Here is a 21,459-nt window from a genome sequence, read left to right on the forward strand (position 1 = left end):
ATAGTATTTTACCATACAGGTTCATAAAATGAATTTAAAACTATTTCCTCCACCTGAAAAATGTGTTCAAAGTCAATTTATTCATGTAATTGATGACGTAGTGTGACGTAGACGGAAGTAAAAATAAACCCGGGAAGCGGTGCGAATTTTAAACAGCAAATTTTTAATCAACCTTTCGTGGAAAATAATATTCAGCATTTTTTTAGTACGTTTAGTACGTAGTTGACTCTGATGCTAGTGCACAGTTTTATATTTGAAAAGAACAAATTACAAATTTGGTTAACCGTTCGGGTTAGAGCTCGTTTACCTAAATATCCGTTAGCTAACTTTTTAAAGATATATTTCCTACCCGTATACTGACTAATCAGTTGTGATTGGATGATACACTCTAGCACGGCTTTCCGATAGGCTGACTGCGTTTGAGTACGAACTTCTAGCCAATCAGAGCAACCAGGAGGCGGGATTTGTCGGAATACGGGTGGCTGGATAATATAGAGAACGTATGTTAGCTTAACGATTCATTCTCTAGGTCTGTGTTGGGAAAGAATTATTATTTACAGTTCAGTTAGTATTTAGAATTCATAAAGGTTGGGCAGAGTGCTGGCTAGTGAAGGAATTAACTGAGAAAATGGGGAGTTTGGTTCAGGAGGTGAAGCGTTGGGCGACAGAAGAGCTGGATTTGCCTCCTCACAGCCTGCCACACGACAGCTACATTAAAACGTAAAGAAGAGCTAAATTATTACAACTACGCTCGTTGTAACTGATGGTAGTTAAAGAACTAATACTTATTCATGTTTTAATTGTTGTTTTTTAAGGTTATGTGTTGGTGCAGGGGCCTCAATTTGGAAATATGTCATACAGCATGTTTACAGTGAGAGGTAATGTTGAAGTCTGTCCTCTTATGACGTCACTCATAACACCTTCACTTTGCTGCTTTTTTTTTTTTTTCTTCATTTTTTACAATTTCTGAAATGTTTTTCTTTTACAGGAAGGTGCGACTCATGCGAGGGAATCTTCAGTGGTATCCTACTTGCTCTCAGACTCGTTTTAAGTGCTCATGATGATGATGATGATGATGATGATGGTGATGACGATTGATGGCTTTTCTTTTATTTTTAGTTTAAAAACCTCCTTCAGATACACTCCACTAATCATCCCATTAATCCATTCTCACTCCATTACTACACAGAACTCACTTTAAACCATTCCAGGCTTGATTCCAGCTCTTTTCACTGAGTCAAATCTTTTGATTCGATTCACCAGTAAGAGTCGACTCGTTCAGCTCCCAAGCCTATCATTGATCCATCCATCCATCCATCCATCCATCCATTCATCCATTCTCTGTACCGCTTATCCTACACAGGGTCACAGGGAGCCTGGAGCCTATCACAGGGGTCTCGGGGCACAAGGCAGGGGACACCCTGGACGGGGTGCCAACACATTGCACGGCACAATCTTACACACACTCTTTCACACACTACGGACAATCTGGATACGCCAATAAGCCTATGGACTGGGGGAGGAAACCGGACCACCCGAGAGGTGTGAGGCAACAGTGCTAACCACTAAGCCACTGTAAACCCCCGGCTCATTGATATTTTTCCTATATCTTGTTTCACACTGTATGAGTTTCACTCTGATTCTGTTATTGTGGATGAAAATCGCACGTTGTAAGAGAATTCTTTGGTCATGATTCGAGATCTGTGGGCGTAGAGCGCATGTGACGGGTTCACCGGCGTGCCCTTGACACCAAAGATGGCCGACGACAAAGATGTGTCATTGTCAAGCATTTTTTACTGAACCCTCGGAATCAGAGAGCTGCTACGGCGCTCAACTAAAAGCCACCAATAATAGGAAAGCGCAGGATTATTCAGACTGATAAAGACTGATCCTTATGAGTACTTTGTAGAGTCAGTTATAATACTTTAAACATAGACTTCAAAGATGCACTGGTGAGCGAGGAGAAAAGTTTGGTGCAGGTCCTCAAGGTGTTGAATCACCTCTGATGTTGAGTCCCGGTACAGATGTGTGTGTGTGTATCGTATGAGACATGAACACAAATGTTATCAATTTTCCTTGACGTTTTGATTCTCCAGGTACAAAATTCTTCAGGATAAAGAGGTAAGGAGTTAAACATGCTTGGATCTTGGACTTTAGATTGCAGGAGATTACAGTGGGATTAAATGACCTGTTGTGTGTGTGCATGTGTGTGTGTGTGTGTGTGTGTGTGTGCGCAGCTGAAGCAGGTGGAGGGACAAAATAAAGACGCTCGGCGTGTGGAGCTGCAGAGGGAGATCTCCGAGCTGCAGACTGAGCTCAGTCACATAGACCAGAAGATCAGCACAGCCAAGGAGCAGCTCGCTAACGAAGGTGAGGATTTCCTCTGACCTTTTTTTCTTCTTACATCATGACTTAACATCATATTTAGTCAACTGGTGAAGAAGACTTGTTCAGCATCTGAAGGTTCTTATTAAATTATTTCTTTTAGTCTTTCACTTATGCAAAACTAATGCATTGCACAAGTATTGACCCCCTTGCACATTTCCACATTTTGTATCGTTATCTTACACCACAGTATGTCTCTTTGTGTGTGTGTGGAGTAGAGCAGAATGTGAACAGACAGCGCGCTCAGTATGAGGAGAGCAGACTGAGGGAGCTGATGCTGGACTCATTCAGGCTGCGCTGCGCTGAGGAACGAGACGCTCTCTCACACGACACACACACCATCAGCAGCCAGTGGCAGGCTTTAGAACAGCTCTCCAGGTAAACTTATTTTATAACACACATCTGTCACATGTCAATATGGCATTGTACAGAAATACAGAAGGAGCTGCTGTTTAAATGTGGCATTAAACTGTCATGTTTTTAGATACTGATACTGAAATCTTCACCATCAACAGATATCGATACTCATTTTCTTTAAAAACTACCAAGCTTTAAATTTTTAGCTGACGCACTTCACAGTTAAACTCTTTCACATAAAAAAATCAGCTGTGTTATAAATATAATAAAATCAATCCTAAGAAAGAAACAGTCAAGGCTCTTTGTATGTAAACGTTTCCAGTTCTAAAAATAAATTTCTTTAGCAAATCCGATTTCCAACCTTTTCCGTTTGTTACAGGAACCAGTATCTGATATATGTTTTCTCTGATATCTGATCCACCATTTTTTATTTTTAGTTATTTTTTGGGTTTGTTTGTATTTTGCTGGTATATACTGGGTATCAGCTCGGTGTCATTTTTCATTGTATCATATATTTTAAAGGTCAGTTCTGTTCATTTAGACATTGATTGAAATGCTCAGTCTATTTTCTTTGGTTTTTGTTTACAGGAAAGCCGAGGTGAAGGTAGTGTTTGGAGGATCGGACGACGGAGACAGCGGAACGGCCGCAGAGCCTCTGGTTTTAGTAAGAGCTGAGCTGCGCCTTTGTGGCGGATTTGTCAATAGAAACGCCTCGGGCAAACATTCTAACAGCATGAACAAAACCTTCCACTCTTACATAAGGAAGTCTGTCTCGAGCTATCATAGGAAAATAATCCCTGCCGGAGTGGTGTTGATTATTTTCCTATAACAGCACATCCTGGAGTGTTTTATTCCTCTGACATCACTTATTATTTATTAAAGAATGACAAATCATACTTTTTAATCCTTTATAGTTAGTTCCTGTTCTCACTGATGTTTTTAGCAGCTGTGAACAGTAGACAAAAACATGTCATGTTACAGAGAAATCTAAATGTACTTTAGAGATTATTTCAGAGATTTTTCTTATTTTATAAACATGACAGTATTTCCCAAAGAAAAAGAGACAAAATGAAACAAAAAAATAGTTTTTAATGTCACATCAGTTACTCTTTACAGTGAGTACCAAAAGAATGGTCACATGACAATAACGATGATGCTGAAAATGTTATTATATCACAATATCAATATCATGGAGGAATAAAGAATTGTAATCTACCTAGTGATGGAAAAATGATAAATATTTTGTTCATCATTTGCGTTGGTGATCGTAATGGTTTTAATTCATTCTGATTATGATTGGTTAGATAAATTAGAGTTTCATACCCAAGGATTTTTAATCAAAATAACCAGGTGCGATACACAGCGTACCACAGTATTCTACACGCAGTGTGAACACACAGCTTAATTTCAGTTTGACTCGGTAAAGCAGCCATTTTCACTTTTTTTTTTTTTTTTTTTTTCCTAGCTTGTAATTTGTTGTAACTTTCCAGGAACTTAAATTTGAATCCAGCAGCAGATACACACCTAGACACACAGATTTGTGTAAAAACTCTTAATATCTCCCTGTATTTGCTGAATTTTGAGATGCGGTGAGAGTGGTGCATTGTTATCATCACACTCCAGCTGAACATCGTGCAGCAGTAAACCAGCTGTTTAGATTAAAACACACTGGATTTCTTTAGTTGGTTGTTTTCTGAGTCAGTTCTGTCTCTTCCTTGTTTAGAGGAACGTTCGGGATCTGTGCAGGGAGCGAATCCTCTTCTTCCAGTCTCTGCAGGACAACATGCTGAAGTCCACTTCTTCAGAGTAAGAGCAGCGTCACTCAGAAACCTTACACAGGAAGAATTTCACCTCTTTTTAGATCATTTTAATGCTTAATAACGCTGATTATTTAATTCTCTGCAGGTTTACTTCTGATCAGAGGAATGCAGCTTATCAGCACTGGCTTAGTGCCGTGGAGGTGAGGCGCGCGTTCGTGTGTGTGTGTGTGTGTGTGTGTGTTTGTGGATGTCTGGAGCTACTTTGAGCTGCTGTGATGTATGCTCGAGTATTTAAAAAAACAGCACTGGGGCATAATTTAATTCTACCTGATGTCCTCATTTTCAGTATATTGTGTTTGTGTGTATTTTTTCTTTGTGTGTGCATGTGCAGATTAATGAAGTGCTGATTTTAATAAATCCAGTAAAGACACTTGGATTTTAGCGCGATTATCAAGTTCAGTTCAATTCAAAGCACATATACTGTTAATATATCATCAATTTATTGCATTTATGCAGGATGTGAAAAAGAGGAGATGAATATCTTTAGATTAAAATAGAGATAAGTGACAGCAGTGTGTGCCGTTTTTAAGCGTAACCCCAAAATAAACATTTACCAGTAAAGGATTTCGAGAGGATTCGGGACTCTTGACCTCGAGTTAATGGATTAAAATATATATTGTGTCCTTTATGTGAGAATGAAACCATTTTGTGTTCATCACTGTTTTTATTTATTTATTTATTGTTAAAATACTACAGGCTACTTGACTTTAAAAAGTCTCACTGCTAGCACCTTTATATTAAAAATGTATTTAAACAATAAGATTTTTACTAATTATATACACTTACACAAGCATGTAAACATAATCAGATTATTGCAAAATAATTTTTTTAAAGTATCAGGTTATTATTTTATAAAACTCCTCTCCGTTGGCTTTTTCAGGATGTGCTGCGATCTCATCCGCCGAATCAGGTCCTTTTAGCTCTGCAGGCTTTGGCCTCCAAGCAGCAGGTGGCGCTGGAGGAGAAAACCGCAGCTTTGGATGTGGAACGTGACGTTTCTGCTCTCGGGTATAAAAACAAGTTACGATTTCTTGCCGTTGCAGAATTCATAAAATTGCTCTGTTTTTTACGATGATTTTTGACGACTCTAGGTTTCGGTATGAGAGTAATCATCTGCTCGATGTGTCCGTGGAGGAAGAGGAGGACTTGCCGCCGGTTCGCAGTCTGCTACAGGTGAGTGGAAATGAGGAAGCAGCAGAGAGCAGACGATGTGTCGAGCAGGTCTCATCTGGACTCTGCGGGATGGTTTTGTTGATAACACTGTGTTGTTGTGCTGCGTTCAACTGAATCTCATAACTCAGAACTTCCTATCTCCATCAACGGGAAAAGAAAACTCTGGCTCTTGAACTCGGGACGGTCTCCTCAACCCTGAGTTCAGCAAGTGACATCAAAGCAACATGGCTGCTCGAAGCATGAACAGTAAACAAAGCAGCACCTCTTTATTTTGAAATGAGTTGTGCCGTATATGTATATATGGTATTTGCATTAGAGCAATCTAGAGCAAACACTTAAATATACACCAGTCATGACAGTTAGCTGGCTAACTTGTTGCTAACAAAAAACGAACATGAAGGCGTCCATGTTTTTTTTCCCTCTTCGCTTTGTAGCACGAACGCACGAAGGTTGACAATGACATAATTCCAGCTTCCTGTTTCCGAGATCGGAGCATCTCAGATCTTCGGTACTCAAACCTCAGAATCATATAGGTCTGCCCTTTTGTCGCTGTTAGCAAGATATTCGCTAGCTTGCTATTTACGCTTAACTAGCCGAACAAGCCTTTGTGAACATTCACCCAAGTTTCTAAGGATGGATCAATCTTTTTCAGGTCACTTGAATTTAGCGCACAGGTACGACAGCTGGGTGATACCATACGACCTTTACGTACGCAATGTCAGTATTCACGTGCGTGATTTCAGCCAGTGAATGAATGAATGAATTTAGAATGAACAGTAACGTTGAAATAGTCACATTTTGAGTAAGGAATAAAACACTTGAGGTCGTGCTGTTATAGGAAAATAATCAGTAATGTAAAGACATGTCCTAAAGCGTTTTATTCCTCTTAAACCACAGCAATTTGCAAATAAAAACAATTTTCTTATTTATTAAAGAACAGCACGTCGTACTTTTCGTCCGTTTTAAGTTGTGGAACTGCTACAAAACAAGTTCTTGTTATCTTTTACGCTCTATACGTTGTTCCCTTACCAACCTCTCTTTTTTTTTTCTCTTTCTTAAAGTTAATAATACAAGCGCTGACACTGGAGACTCCTTCCTTAAATGCTAAATAAACGTCTCCTTACAGAAAACCTCACCCCGTCGACAGTGACACATTTTTAAATCTGTTTATGTGGAAGTCTGGAGGCACTCTCAGAGCTGCTGTGATGGAAAATGAATCAACACCTTCTGACCAATCAGAATCGAGTATTAAAATAAACAGCTCTGTGGCATAAATGAATTTTAACTAATGTCTTCATGTTCAGTATATTGTGATTGTGTATATTTTTTTTTTCTTTGTGCTGCACGTTTTGTATAAATCCTGTTTGTCTGTGTGTGTGTGTGTGTGTGTGTGTGTGTGTGTGTGCGTGCAGTCTGCGTGGGAGGAGGTGGAACACTGTTACATGCGCTTGGCGGAGGTTCGGAGTAGAGCTCGGAGACTGCACGCTGATCTCGACACTCTCACGAAGGACGTCCAGCTAAGAATTCTGGGACAGGACGATCTCGTTAACCCCATGGCCCGGTGAGTTCACACTACTTACTCAAAACTGCTGATTATTTGCTGATGTTGTTAGCAGTAAAAGAATAAGACACACAGGAGCCGGATAGTTTTGTTGAAGTTACAGTCATGCTGTTACAGGAAAATAATCAACGGGGTGAAGGGTGATGTATGATCACACTGGTACCACACCAAAGCGGATTATTTTCCTGTAACTGCACAACCTGAAGTGTTTTATCCCTCTTAGACCACAGCAGTTTGCCAACGATTACAAAGTATTATGTATTAAAGAATGACAGGGCATACTTTTTATCTATTTATAATTACTTTTAATACTGTCAAACGTCTGCCAAACAATTTACTTCCTTCCGACCAATCAGAATCAAGCATGATGACGTACTTATTTACATAAAACCCAGTTTACCCATTGCTAATCTAATTAAATTAATTAACGTTATGGTTCTGAAACTGTTCCTACCTGTTTAAGATGCCTTATATTCAATTTGAAATATTTTCTCAAATTCTCGCTATATTATTACTTTTATTAAGCTCCGCCCCTCCAGATCTGCCTCTTGTATATGCAGTTTCAGTAGCTATGCTGGGATCTGTAAAAATAAATATGGACTCTTATGTGTGATTATTGTCCTCTGTTGTGGTGTGTGTGTGTGTGTGTCTCAGGAGTGTGTTTGAACTGGAGCTGCAGGCGGTCAGACAGACTGCGATGAGAGACAGCGTGCGAGAGCAGTGTGCACAGCTCCAGCTGGAGAACCGAGAGAAACGTGAGGCTCTGCGCAGCCTCCACACGCAGTGGCAAAGCATCATGGACTTCAGGCAGCTCGTGGTACGTGGCAGTGACTGCGTGAATCAGCGCTGTCTAAAATAACTCAAAACGTGAAGGAGGCAAGGAGAACACGAGTCCGTTTACAAACATCACTGTAATTACAGATCCCTTTTATCACATTGTAGATTATACACCGAATAGGAACTTGATTATCCAGCACCAGTACTGTTTTTGAGGTTGTAAGATTTTGCATTAAGCAGAACACCACACCGTTCCTCTGTTCTTCAAACCGTGCCAAACAGCCCCCACAGGAACAACCATCTGTTTTTGGAGGGGGAAAAATTCACCTTATGCTTTTTGCTCCAAATTGGCAGTTGCAGTGTTTCCTCCTTGTCCCTCATTTAAAGTGTTCATACTTTATTTTCTGGCAATTCTAAACTAGTCATGTACACTAGTTTGAGTTATCACTCAGAAGTACACCAAAAGATCAGGCTTCATTGTTCCCTTCAATAAAAACGGTAGATGAGACATTCGACCTGATGAATCTGGAAGAAAAATAAATCCACACTCAATGACTTGCATGTTATTCCTTATAATTAACATGTGATCTTTAACAGCCTCCAACAGCATCTTCTGTGTGTGTGTGCGTGTGTGTGTGTGTGTGTGTGTGTGTGTGTGTGTGTGATGCAGGATATTAGACAGGAACAGATAAGGAGTCTGATCAAAGGAAACTCCACCATGAAGACTGAACTCACACGTGTTCACTCAGAGGTACGAGTGTCTGCATGCTTTCCTTCTCTTTACTACAACTTTTCTTTCCCTTCTACAAGCGTTTTCATCAAAACCTTTGCTAGCAAGCTGCTAGGGACTGAACTTTCTTAAGAATGTTGCTGTAAGTCATTTTCCTTTGGCGTGTTCATTAAGAAAGATGGACAGAACCAGCAGTGGACCTTAGATCAGTCTAGGGGTGGACGATATTGCCAAAAAAAAAAAAAAAAAATCATAATACTTAGACATTTCTACGATATGATATGCATAATGATATTTAGGTTTGTTAACAAACTGCCAGCAAAACAGTTTTGCTCTAAAAAAGTAAAACCCTGCAGGTTTTATCAAAGTGTCTGAGTGACTGAGAAAACCGTTTTGGAAAAACTACCTCCTGGTCCGGAATGCTTGTTTGTGTTTGGATGCATCAGTCATTTACTAGACCCTCTACTCTTTCACCATAGATCCTGGGGGCGGAGCTTCAGCAATATGGATGTCATATGAGAATCAATAAAATATCGAACCTATCTAACTTTTAGAGACCTAATCTTGGGGGGAAAGTCTACTCTTACCTAATGCACAAAAATGTAAAAATCAGCATGAATTTTACAAATGTAAAGATTCGAAAGATTTCTAAACGTTCAATTCAATTTTATTTGTATAGCACTTTTAACAATAGACATTGTCACAAAGCAGCTTTAAAGAAATAAATGGATTCACAAAAAAAAAAAAAAAACATCTGCTCAGCAGTTTGTAACTGTTCTTGTGTTACCTGTAATATCTCAGAAAAGTGTATTGTGATATGGAGGTTATTTCATCATATTGCCCAAACCCCAGGTCAGACTTCTGACTTTGAGATGTTTTGGTGAATCCGGTTGCTGATTTATATGATGCCGTGTTGTTTCTTTGTCGTTTCTTGTCAGCTGAGGCAGTTTGTGCGGGAGAAGCTCAGTCCACAGTTTGAGGGTGTGATCCGGTCTGCTAATGAGCTCCGTAACTCCGTGTCCCATGAGGCCAAGCTGTTTAACTCGGTGTCTCTCGCGGCCCTGGACCGCAGGATTGTAGACGGGTAAACATCGCACATACATCACTTTTACATTAGCCATTACATTGTCATTTATACTGCATGATGGGTATGACATAATATTCTTCCCTTATCCTGCGTTAGTGTTGGGAAATGAACCCTGATTCGAATAAATAAAGGTTTAATATCACATGTGTTGTGTGTGTTGTAGTGAGAGAATACCGGTGAATCAGCTCTCCTTGTATCGCGGGAACTCTCCGGCTCTGCAGGCCGTCCATCAGAGCCTCTGCACGCCGCTGTACATGGTGAGTCTCTTCCAAACCACAGGATTATATTAATGCGCTCGGTCTAATACCTTATCGTTTCTATAGTAACAGCCAGAGCAGGGGCGCTTCACATAAACCGATTAAAAATAATTACAGATATGGTGATGTTTTCTGTACTTTTCTTTAACGTTTATGGAAGAAGTCTCCAGTAACAGTCAGAGGTAAAGCTTTATGTTTTCCGACATCTTCGGGAGTTTACGCTTTGCCGTTTCTCTGTAACACGACAAGCTGCATTTTTTTTTTTTTTAAACTGTAAACAGGCTGTAGAGGGAGCGACTGTTTCTAGCTGCTATAACATAAGTGAGAACAGGAACTAATGTGTCGCGGACATTCCACGTCATGAAGATATAACTATAAATGGATAAACACGTATGACAAGTTGTTCTTTAATTAATAGAAATTGTTAGCATAGGCAAATCACGATGGTGTAAGAGAAATAAAACACTTTGGGATGTGGTGTTAGAGGAAAAAGCCGTTTGAATGCATTTTGCGCTCTGTTTCCTCCGTTTCATAAGTCAGGAAACATTTAACACTTAAATTAGTCCTGTTTGGATCATTTATGGTTTTTTAACCATCATGTCATTGTAAATCAGGGTTGCCATGTTGAGAAAAGTAGCTTTTCTGTCAGTATTTTATTTCAGTTCCAATAGATTTGTGTTAACTCTAACTCTAAAATGTATTATGTTGGTATATATATATGTATATGCAGTGATCAATCTGGAATCGGACTCATCAGTAAGTTCAGCTGGTGTCTGAGAAGTGTTTTTAATATCTGACTTTTTTTTCCCCAGCTTTATATAATATTTAATATAACACTCAGTGCTGGCATCTTTGTGTTTGTATTATACAGGCGCCGGAGTTGTTGCTCTCTCAGACGGTGTCTCAGAGGCTGCAGCTGCGTTTCCTCCGTCGCCTCCTGCAGCTGCGCACGGACTCTCTAACAGACATGCAGAACCGGACCGCGCAGCTGCCTGGTCCTAATCAGCAGGGTAACACACACACACACACACACACACGCACGCACACACACACACACACACACACCTCCATGCTCTATATTCATAGCTGTAAATTGCCCTTGTGAAACGTGTTAAAAACTGTAGCACACTCAATCTAAAAGCTGTGACTGCACAGTGTTTTTAAATCGTGTGTGTGTGTGTGTGTGTGTGTGTGTGTGTGTGTGTGTGTGTGTGTGTGTGTGTGTGAGACAGCTCTGCTGCAGCGTGTGAAAGCGGAGGATGCAGACTTGCTGCAGTCTCTGTTGCCTCGTCTTCAGGAGCTCACACAGAGATGCTCTAAAGGCGTGGCCTACGCCAGTCAGGTCAACACCGCCATCACACACTGGTGAGGAAACGGCTCTTAAACCTACAACTTTTTTTTGTGTGTGTGTGTGTACATAGTGATATGTGTCACGCAATCGGGAGATATGAATGATGGAATCTGAACGCCACAACGTCTAACACGTAATCAGACAACAGTATAGTTCATTTTAGAAATGGATAGAGAACTGTACAGGTGGAATTTGAAACAGAGGTAGAATTGTGAATCTGGCAAATATTTACATTTTATTTATATTCATGTGTTTTTAAAAATTAAAAAGTAATTATACCAGTAATACCAGTTTACTAAAAATACTCAGAATTATGAATCACTGGCATAGGCTATACATAAATAACTGCAAGCAAACTAAAGTGCAACTTTAATCAAATTTGGTGTTTCAGAGCAGTCCCTTAGTTTCACACTAACACAATACTATATATTTATTAGATCTTCCCGTTTTCATTTTATTCTTCGATACTTCCTGGAAACTTTTCAAAAAAATTTTGATGGCATATATCTCGACTTCGATCAGTATAGCGCTTTTAACAATGCACATTGTCACATAGCAACTTTACAGAAATATACAAAGTTTAAATTAATAAATTTATCCTTAATGAGCAAGTTAGAGGTGAAGAATGAGAGCAGTGAAACAGCTCAATAAATGAGAAACAGATTGCCATGACAACCCTCATCTTATGCATGGGGTGTGGTTGATGTGATAATTTATTACTGTTTGTAGTTTACAGAAAGATTAGTATTATCATTATAGGCATTAATAGGCTAAATACATGGTATTATTTTTAATGCTTATATAATGAATGTATTTTTATTGGTTTTTCTGCCTCAGCTTGATGCTGATCAACTGTGTGTGAAACCTTGTACACAGAAACAGTTCAGTCACTCGTATTTAAATGCCTTCATCTTCACGTCTATATCTGGATTGGGAAACTTAATCCGGAAAGTAACGGAAGCAGATTGCTTTCACGCGTTGAAGAGAAGTTCAGGATGCTTTAAGAATAGCTTTGCTAATTGTCAAATCGTAATTAATGCGAGTTGGCAAGTTGTCGATGTCTTGTTGCAAGGTGTTTGTCTTGTTGAAAATAGGTGTGAGAACGGCTTCCTTACAGTTTAAGCATTTCCTTGTGAACGGTCCCAGTAATGATATGCGTGTGTGTGTGCGCGCATGTGTGTGTGTGTGTGTAGGTGGGAGCAGCCGGCTCAGTTTGCTCTGCCAGACATGCAGCAGGAGGGACTGACTTTCCAGCAGTGGCTGCAGAGATGGAAACTGGCTACAAAGGAGCTTTAAACTCAGACATTTGTAATCTGTATCACTACAAACTTAAAATTAATCTGGAACTTGTATTTCTAAATAATGGTCCATTTGCTTTTAAATCACATTAAAGGAACAGTTTGTATTTTTTAATGTAATGTAAGCGTTCGCTACAACGGAGAATGTTCTTGCAGGCAGCAAAGAAAACACGGACGCGTGTTCTCATTCCTCCCTTTCTGCACCGTCCGTTTCCTTTTTAGGAAAAAGGAGGCAGGGCTGAGCAGCTCTGTTCCAGCTGGAGGCGGGGCTAGAAAGTGTAGCCTAAAGCAGAGTAGCCTTGTGTATGTGTAAGGAATAAAACACGTGGGTTGTGGGAGTGTGGTGTAATAGGAAAATAATCAAGCAGCACTGCTCTTTCAGGGTGTTTTATATTGTTGTGAATCTTCAACAACTCCATTTATGGCAAAATGGCATCTTTCTTTTAGACAGACATGTTGCTGTACAGTCATGATTTTTTTTTTTAAATACACATTTTATGATTTTTTTTCCCCCCCAATAAACAATGATAATGAATTCGCTACACATACTTTGAGATGCTGATTTTTAAGTGTTTCATATGCTTTTCCTTTACACCCTTACAGTTACAGTATGATCTTAAGGCTTGCATCGTTAGACACTTCATGGTAACATAAAAACATGAACTAAACTGTACAACAAACATAAAACTAAACACGATCATGACAACACAGAAATCAGAACGATGGCAGTGCAGCGGCACATCCGAAAGTCCAAAACTGTACAAATGAAAGATTTACACGGCCTTCTCAGCTTTACGCCGTCCACCATGGGAGGAAAACAACGTTCCGTCCGCGAGCGGCCCGTAAGAAGCGGATGTAATGATGAGATCCTGTAACGCAGCCACGCCTTTACCGTATTCTGGTGAACAGGTTTAAAACAGACACCGACTCCTGAAAGCAAACAAAGCCAGATTTGTGTTCTTATCAACTGCCTTTAAACAAAGCTTTCAGTGTGGAATCATAACACACTAGAGTTAATTAGCAAATATGCAAAGTGTCATAACATTCTTGGAATTGACGTAATTACCTTTGTTGATCGGGTTTTGCTAAACACATTCCAGAAACGTAGCGTCTCGTCGCCCGCTCCGGTCACGATGGCCTCTCCATCCGGAGACATCGCCTACGAAAGGAGGAGTTCGTGGTGAAACAAAACAGCTAACAAGAGCAAAACGTTTCACTTGGATCACAAACCCATTTATTAAAACAATGATGCTACAATTCAAGCTTACAGCACAGTGCTGTTGAATTCTCAACTCTGAGTTTTCAGAATGCGTTGATTCATTTTCTATAACAGCAGCTCTGACCGTAGTGCCGCTGCAAATCAAAGATAATGTGCTCGTTTCTATAGTAACTTGCACTTGTGTAATTTGTTGGTATGGTGTTATAAGCTTTCTGTAAGGAGATGTTAATGAGACAGAAGGAGTCTCCAGCGTCAGTGCTTTCTGACAAGGGAAAGTCTTCATTACAGGACTTTGCATTATTTTAGTAACAAGTTGTATTTTTTGTCTTAACCTCAAGAGAGAAAATGGACATAAATGCATAAAAAGCTGTTCAAGTAACAAAAATCTATAAAGGTTGGCAGGACCGAGTCTCTAGTGTCAGTGCTTTGTATTAGTAAGAGGTAAAGTTGTAACAGAGGACTTTACACTTTCCAATTTCTCTGTAAAAAGACAAATTGAATTTTGTGTCATATTAACTTTGAGAGAGGCCGGAGAGGGAACGACAGTTTAGTTCCTGTTTTCACTTACGTTATAGCAGCTATAGCTGCCACAACTTTCCACATCATTACATGTAGCTATAAACTGGTATGAAAGTTTTGTTCTTTAATTAATAAAGACTTGGAATCTTTGGAAAGCTGCTGTGGTATAAGCGGGATGAAAAACTTCCAGATGTGCTGTTATAGGAAAATAATCAACATTGGGGTGGTAAGAGTAACTCTGCTTTATATCGGGTCACATCATGCCACCCTATTGTTGATTATTTTCCTGTAACAGCACATCCTGAAGTGTTTTATTCTTTAAATAGGCAGTTTGGTTCCTGTAGTTTGCTTCTTTCTATCCAACATGTAGCAAACAAGTAAAGAAAGCATAAAGCTTGAAATTTGGATTAAACTTTCTTAAAAAAATAAAATAAAATAAAATAAAATAAAAAATAAAAGACTTATAACTGAAAATGTTAATAAAAAATATCCTCCTAAGTCTTCTCAATCTCTAGTTAAAAGAGAAGATACTCACCAGATAAAGCACTCTGTATGAGTGGCCGGTCAGTTTGGCTATCTGAGTAAGAGAAGGATATTTCCACACTAGGATCTGGTTCTGCGAGTAACCATGTGTGCTAACCTGCAGAGGAACGAACACACGCAAGGAGTCAGGAAAATATCACACTTGCACTACAGAACACGTAGACCATCTTATGGAAAGTTCTGGCATGACCGCTTGTACTTCATTCACATCTTATCTTATTAGCTGCTGAGGCAGACACATAATGCTGACAATGTGAGACAATTTAAAGAATGTGAAAATTTTGACTCACTTCGATGCCAATAAAAATATTCAGTAATAATAATAATAATAATAATAATAATAATAATGAGAGCGCTAAATCCTCCGTCAGCTACAGCATTTGTTTACGGTTTACGGCCTTGCGCAGACAGACTGGCCCGCCCTCTGATTAGTTTTGTCTTAATTTATGGGTTTCTGTTGGCTCTCTTACAGTGTTTAGCAGATGAACTTATCCAGAGTGACTTCTAGAAGTCATCCTCATGCTAGGTCACTAGGTCAGGGGCTCAGAGCATCATCCAGAATCATTCATTTTGTGAAAACCAGTCGTTTTATATTATTGGCATTAATTAAAGAATATGAAAAATAAAGTAAAAGTAATAAAAGATAAGTGAATTAAACTCCACAGTGTATTGCAGTGCAGTAATCCATGCTAATGATATGATTTGTAGTCGATCAAGTTGAGGTTTATATTAGTTAGCCTTCTTATGAATAAATTGACACATACTCAGGAGCTCGAGTAGGATACGAACATTTTTCCGATTTTACGGGAGTTTCGTGAATACCAAATTTCTTGTGTGAGCATTCACACATACGATATAAGAATAAATCTGTTCATATCCAGCTTGATAAACGAGGCCCATTGTTTGTTGTAAGATTGAAAAATTTTGCTGCTGTCAAGCCAAATGGCAGGAAAGCGGTGAGAAGGAACCGATACTGAAAAGCGTAGGCATATCTCTAGGTCAGCACTTTAAAAAACAAAAAAAAAGAACAAACAAAAAAAAACATGTCCATCGAAAATGAGAGTTAAAGGGAGTCATGACTTACTGCAGTAATGACTAACTGGTTTCTGTACTCACTATAATCTTTCTATGAATCGCCACCAGTGACTCATGAAAGCTTTTGCTGTAAGCAGCTAAAATCGCTGGTCTGAGGATGATGTGTGCGACTCGGTGTACGTGTGTATACGTGTGTGTGCGCACTCTTACCAGTTCGTTGGTGTGTTTGGACCAGGCCAGGTTGCAGACCTGAGAGCCGGTGTCGATGCACTGGAGCGGCTGAGCCGTGAGCGTGTTCCAGAAGCGGATGCAGCGGTCGGCCGTTCCTCCTCCGGACGCCAGCAGGCCGTGTTGGTGAGGAGACCACGCGATGGCCTTCACTGCCGCTAAATGCTCTGTGTACTGCTGAACAGGCGCCACGCTCGAGTGATTCCACACCAGCAGCTGGGTGACAGGAACACAGAGAGAGAAAGCGTTCAGAGAGACGGCGCATTTTCTAAAACTGTAACGTTGATGCTACACTTCATTACGACGGCTACCTTGTTATCGTTTCCTCCCGAGGCGAGCAGCTGGTGGTCGGTGCTCCATTTAAGGCCACACACTTCCTGCCTGTGGCCTTGCAGTCTGCGCTCGGACTGCAGCGGCGGCGTCCTGATGTCCCTCTGCAGGATCATACGGTCCCGACTGCCCGAGGAAAGCTGATCTGCATTCCACGCCAAAGCACCTGATGACAGCGGGGAAGAAAACAGATATTATCACACAGTCTCAGGCAGAGCTGTTAAAATCCTTTAAAAATCTCATTTTTTCTTCAAACACTTTCGAAATATTAACGAGGGCCTACACTTATTCTGCCAAGGACAACGCAAACACTAGCAGTGCTGCTACACGGTGCACTCATATCACACTGCAGCAAGCTGAAGTAGAATATACTGTTTTTTAAATTGCTTTTTACTTTTCTTGGCTTGCAATTCATGATATGTGCTCACTACATAGAGTATTAGCCTCCACATAGCGCACTATTTACTCAACAGAATAAGACTCGGCCACAGACACAGAATGACGCCAATATGTAACGTATTAAATTAGAGACGGTTGCACAAAGAATATGTGAAAATAATTTAAAAAACATATTTTTTGCATCTTATTCTCATGAATCCATCCAGCAATTTCTAAAAATCATCATGATACACAACAACCTTATACTGCGTTATTTACTATTGCATATTTGTCCCTATTGTGCAGCCCTACTTCAATGTTTAAATGGCATAATGTAATATAAATATAAAGTATATGTTCTTACAGTCACAACAACAGAAATGAGGGATGTAAGAAAAGAAATCTTTTAGGAGGATACAACAGCAGGTCATGTGATCATGTTCAATCCGGGGTTGTGAGTGTCTTACCGACTCGGGCTGTGTGTCCCTCTAGCGTGAACAGTTTCTTGCCGGCTGCCGCGTCCCAGATCTGTACAAATCCTTTGTGCGTTCCCACCGCCACGTGATTCCCCTGAAGCAGAAAGATCCAGTCAGAGATCCACAAACAAATACTTAGCATCTAAATTATAACAGAAACGAGTTCTGGGTCCTGCTTACTCTCTCTGACCAGCCAACCGAGGTCACCGAGTCTCCCTCTACAGACAGGTCGCACAGCCGCGTTACCTGCACAAAGACAAACTTTTAGGACTCCAAGAGCAAACACATGAACGCTCTATTTGGAAGAAACAAAGTGTAACACTCTGAGCGGTATTTAAAAATAGGATTCCCACCCAAAAACTTTTTACATGCTATATCCGTCCACAGACAGAAAGTTTGGGAGGAAATCCTCTGACATGACGACATACCTGGCTTGTGCAGGCGCTCCACAGGTAGACGCAGGTCCCCAGTCCGACGCTGAGCACGTTCAAGGAGGACCAGTCCACCAGGTTGAGGTAGAAATCATCTTGCAGCTCGGGTGCATCAAGCACCTTAAATGGAATCTTGGAGATTTTGCGAGTCGGCTTCCTCGGTGAACGGAGCAACTTTTGACTAGAGGAAGGAAAGGGGGAAAAAAAAAAAAAAAAAAAAAGACGGGGCCAATTTAAACAGTTGGAACTTTGACCTCTCATTAGTTTTCTCTAAGTTCTCATCAGTGGTGGTGTTTTGCCGTTTACCTTTTGCTGCTGACAGGGGACAGAGAGTAAGGCGAGACGTTGTTGCCGTCATCAGGCGTGGCTCTCTTGGCACTGAGAGTATACTGCAAATAGAACAAAAAAGATTTTAATCATACTGGGCAGTGTTAGAAATCTAACTAAATCAGTCACAGTGTTGGTATCAGCATTTACATAACAGAGTCTATATGCCTTCTGCTAACCAGTCAAAACTTTAGTTGCTGTCAGCTTCTTTAACATCTCTGAGATTGGATAGGATTCTGCATCACTTGTAAACTTTAGATAAAATAAAAATGCCTGCCTAATGTAGAGCTGAAGTCCAATCAGCATTTTATTACCTGTATTAAATTCTGCTCTAAATAAACTGCCCTTGTCTAGTGATTATCACAAAGAATTTCAAAACACTAACAAAAAAAAATAAAGAAAGAAAGAAATAACAGTAACCTGTACCACCGTTAAGGAAGAAATAACACCTGGAGACGTTGTTATAGGAAAATAATCAGCAACGCAGTGGTGGTATGAAATCTGACACAAAATGGAGTTAAGTAACCCAATTTTTAAAAAAAACAAAAAAAAAAAAAACAAAATTCTCTTATAGCAACACAATTAGCCATCATTTGAGCTCAATCTTTTTTCTGACTTTTCCCCCACAGTCTGTCTTACAAAGCACTAACACTGGAGACTCCTTCCAATTTCACACCATCCTCTGGTGAGTTAACTTACTGCCAGATTAGTGTTAACGTCCCCATGATCAGCTAACACACCTCATTACTGCTGTTAGCTAGCAAGAAAACATCCGTGCTGTCTTGGCTAAGATATAAGCTGATAAGAATAGACAAAGAAGCTCATTACTGTCATCATTACCAGCATTTCAGAAACCACCATGTTGAAGTCACATGCTTTACGCGTGAGAAAAAGAAGCCTGTATATGATCAGCACCTAGAGCAATACATCAACCTTTCGAGGCCCGGGTCTAAAATCATGCTACAGCTCGAGGACAGAGGACGCTTACGCTAAAGAGACTTCTTTTCTCCGGCGTCGAAGGCTGCAGTCTCCTGTCTTCAGTCTGAGGGTCCTGCACTTTCTCGATCCCGGCTCCGAGCAGCTCGTTCTTCAGGAGCGCAGAGTACGCCAAACCGTCCGCTGCTAACGAAACGACAAGCTCAATAACAGATCGAATTTCAAATCAGCCTCCGAATCAGGTGGAACCAAACATCAAGCCGTAAACTCACCTTTGCCGGTGTCTGAGGTCGCGTCCTTGGTTTTCTTATTCTGGCTTGGGGACTTCTCATTTTCCTGCACCAAACAGAATTAAAAAAAAAAAACAAGTCAGTACTTGTTACACACTATCTCAGAAAGGAGTTACAGGACCATCTTCCTGACCACAGGTCAAAACTGATACTGTCATTCTGGACATCGGCTCCTTTTTACTCTAGGAAGTGTGGAAATTAAACGGAGCATTTACATTGATCCTGTGGAAGTTGATACTCCAGTTGGCTCCTGCTCGCGATGGTATAAACCGATCTCCGTGCTTGCTGGGCGAGGACATCGGCGACTTGGTGGGTGTCAGGTGACGGATCACGTCTGTGACTTTCTGCATGTGTTTAAGACAAGGGAAGGAATAAAGTAATTATACGAGTAATTATATAATTCTCAGAACAAAGTCGTAGCATTGTATCGGTCTTTAGAATCTGTCTGTGAGGAGATGGAGGCGTGTGAAAAACGCGGCACTCACAACAGGGCTGGCGTTGTCATTCTGGACGTTAATCTGCCGCAGAAGCCGGCGCTCGTAGTCCTGATCCATGGAGGTGATCGGTCAGGGAGAAGAAGGTCCGCGGTGATTCTGGTTCCAAACTGCAGTTGGATTTAAAATAAATAAATAAAGAAACAATCATTAAGACATCATGCTAACGTGGTACATAAGACACATAAATTACGGATCAAGATTAAGACCAGAATTTGGAAAGGATCTCAAAGCAGGACTGCAGGTTTACACACATTCTGTCACATCTGATTTAAAGAAAAAAAGAAAGAAGGGAAAAAAAGAAGGGAAAAAAAAAATCCACCCTAATCTTTACAATTAACGTGCAATCTTCAACAGCACCCAAGATTTACTGCGCTGAAACTCTGTGCTTAAACTCCCTTTGGTTAACAGTTCCCACAATGGTTACATTACCCACAATGCCGTTCGACTGCCTGCTGATAGTGGTGCAGTGGGATTTAGCCATCGTTTCACCTCTACCTAAAGAGAGCAATGCAGCGGCGCTTTAGTCCCTCCTTTAGACCTCCTCATCTGTGCACTCTGCTCAAACAGATCAGCTTCCAAACCTTCAACTGTCACACTAACTGCTTGCCCACTTGCATTCTGGGAGTTCAATGTTTGCACCAACATCCCTACCACGTCTACACTGGACTTCTCACTAATATGACAATGAACATCGCTGGAAAACGGTGAGCGAACAAGTCACGTGCGAGTCATACAGTAAATGGGAACTAGCTGTAGTTAAGCAGTGAAGTTGTGAACTGAAGAAACGTCGGACCACGCGTGTCAGGATTGGTCCAAGGAATCATTCGAGTCAATCGTCTGGCTTTGTCACCTTACCGCATCATAACATACATCATATTTACACGGAAATGAGAAAGTCTCGATTCCAAGTCAATGAAATTGCAGCTCTGTGCTTTATACAAATACGTAGCAAACAAATGATCGCCTGTCTCTGTGTCGCTTACAAGTGTGAACATAGGGTGAGGAAAAAAAAAAAAAAAAACCTCTTGTTCTTTTGGTTTCCAGGAAACAGCGAAACCTGACAAAGACGTCATCACTTCGGTTCGAGATCCCGCTGTGACATCAGCACGGCACACAATCACCAACTTCTCACAGGAATAACAAAAATACAGCGCCAAGGATCAGATTAGCACCAGAATCACTAAGGGCACCAGAAATACTTCAGCATGGACACATTTCATGTGTTTCAGGCAGGAGTTTTCCTGTAAGAGCTCACATATTCATACTGTAACCCAATATTTATATCCGAGCTTAAGGCCAGAATTCACAAAGCTCATTTCTCTGTCATTAAGAACTATTCCCCTGGATTAGACTGGGTTTATGAGCTGAGGGTTAACAAAAGATCCAAGCTAAAGGTTATATATGATCTCTCTCTCTCTCTCTCACACACACACACACACACACACACACCTGTT

General features: G+C 40.5%; 3 protein-coding genes across 4 annotated transcripts in view; 2 read left to right on the forward strand and 1 right to left on the reverse strand.

Annotated features, from left to right (window-relative positions):
• Positions 1-13,311, forward strand: haus5 (HAUS augmin-like complex, subunit 5). The gene is made up of 19 exons (XM_026928072.3): positions 1-720; positions 816-878; positions 989-1,021; positions 2,097-2,121; positions 2,238-2,370; positions 2,604-2,763; positions 3,331-3,406; positions 4,466-4,548; positions 4,648-4,702; positions 5,443-5,570; positions 5,654-5,735; positions 7,148-7,296; positions 7,951-8,113; positions 8,744-8,824; positions 9,742-9,887; positions 10,054-10,147; positions 11,019-11,157; positions 11,380-11,512; positions 12,692-13,311. Exons 1-19 carry the CDS (start codon positions 629-631, stop codon positions 12,792-12,794), a joined length of 1,938 nt encoding a protein of 645 aa, XP_026783873.3. The 5' UTR covers positions 1-628; the 3' UTR covers positions 12,795-13,311.
• Positions 13,168-21,459, reverse strand: part of fzr1a (fizzy/cell division cycle 20 related 1a) — a 9,109-nt gene continuing 817 nt past the window's right edge. The window contains exons 2-14 of one of the 2 annotated variants that reach the window (XM_026928074.3): positions 19,994-20,112; positions 19,724-19,852; positions 19,491-19,554; positions 19,271-19,401; positions 18,262-18,344; positions 17,953-18,136; positions 17,705-17,770; positions 17,516-17,618; positions 16,652-16,836; positions 16,323-16,556; positions 15,070-15,174; positions 13,863-13,955; positions 13,168-13,726 (exon numbers count right to left, since the gene is read on the reverse strand). In XM_026928074.3, the coding sequence (XP_026783875.1) occupies positions 13,685-13,726; positions 13,863-13,955; positions 15,070-15,174; positions 16,323-16,556; positions 16,652-16,836; positions 17,516-17,618; positions 17,705-17,770; positions 17,953-18,136; positions 18,262-18,344; positions 19,271-19,401; positions 19,491-19,554; positions 19,724-19,852; positions 19,994-20,062 (1,488 nt within the window). In that variant the 5' untranslated portion in view covers positions 20,063-20,112 and the 3' untranslated portion in view covers positions 13,168-13,684. Of the gene's footprint in view, positions 13,727-13,862; positions 13,956-15,069; positions 15,175-16,322; positions 16,557-16,651; positions 16,837-17,515; positions 17,619-17,704; positions 17,771-17,952; positions 18,137-18,261; positions 18,345-19,270; positions 19,405-19,490; positions 19,555-19,723; positions 19,853-19,993; positions 20,113-21,459 lie in introns of both variants that reach the window. The other variant, XM_026928073.3, reaches the window with a different exon arrangement.
• Positions 17,250-21,459, forward strand: part of dohh (deoxyhypusine hydroxylase/monooxygenase) — an 11,997-nt gene continuing 7,787 nt past the window's right edge. Inside the window, exon 1 of the mRNA XM_053236066.1 lies at positions 17,250-17,262. The gene's annotated coding sequence lies outside the window, so the exon portion shown is untranslated. The remainder of the gene's footprint in view (positions 17,263-21,459) is intronic.

The sequence above is a fragment of the Pangasianodon hypophthalmus genome, chromosome 8, assembly GCF_027358585.1.
Source record: "Pangasianodon hypophthalmus isolate fPanHyp1 chromosome 8, fPanHyp1.pri, whole genome shotgun sequence".
Taxonomy (NCBI): domain Eukaryota; kingdom Metazoa; phylum Chordata; class Actinopteri; order Siluriformes; family Pangasiidae; genus Pangasianodon; species Pangasianodon hypophthalmus.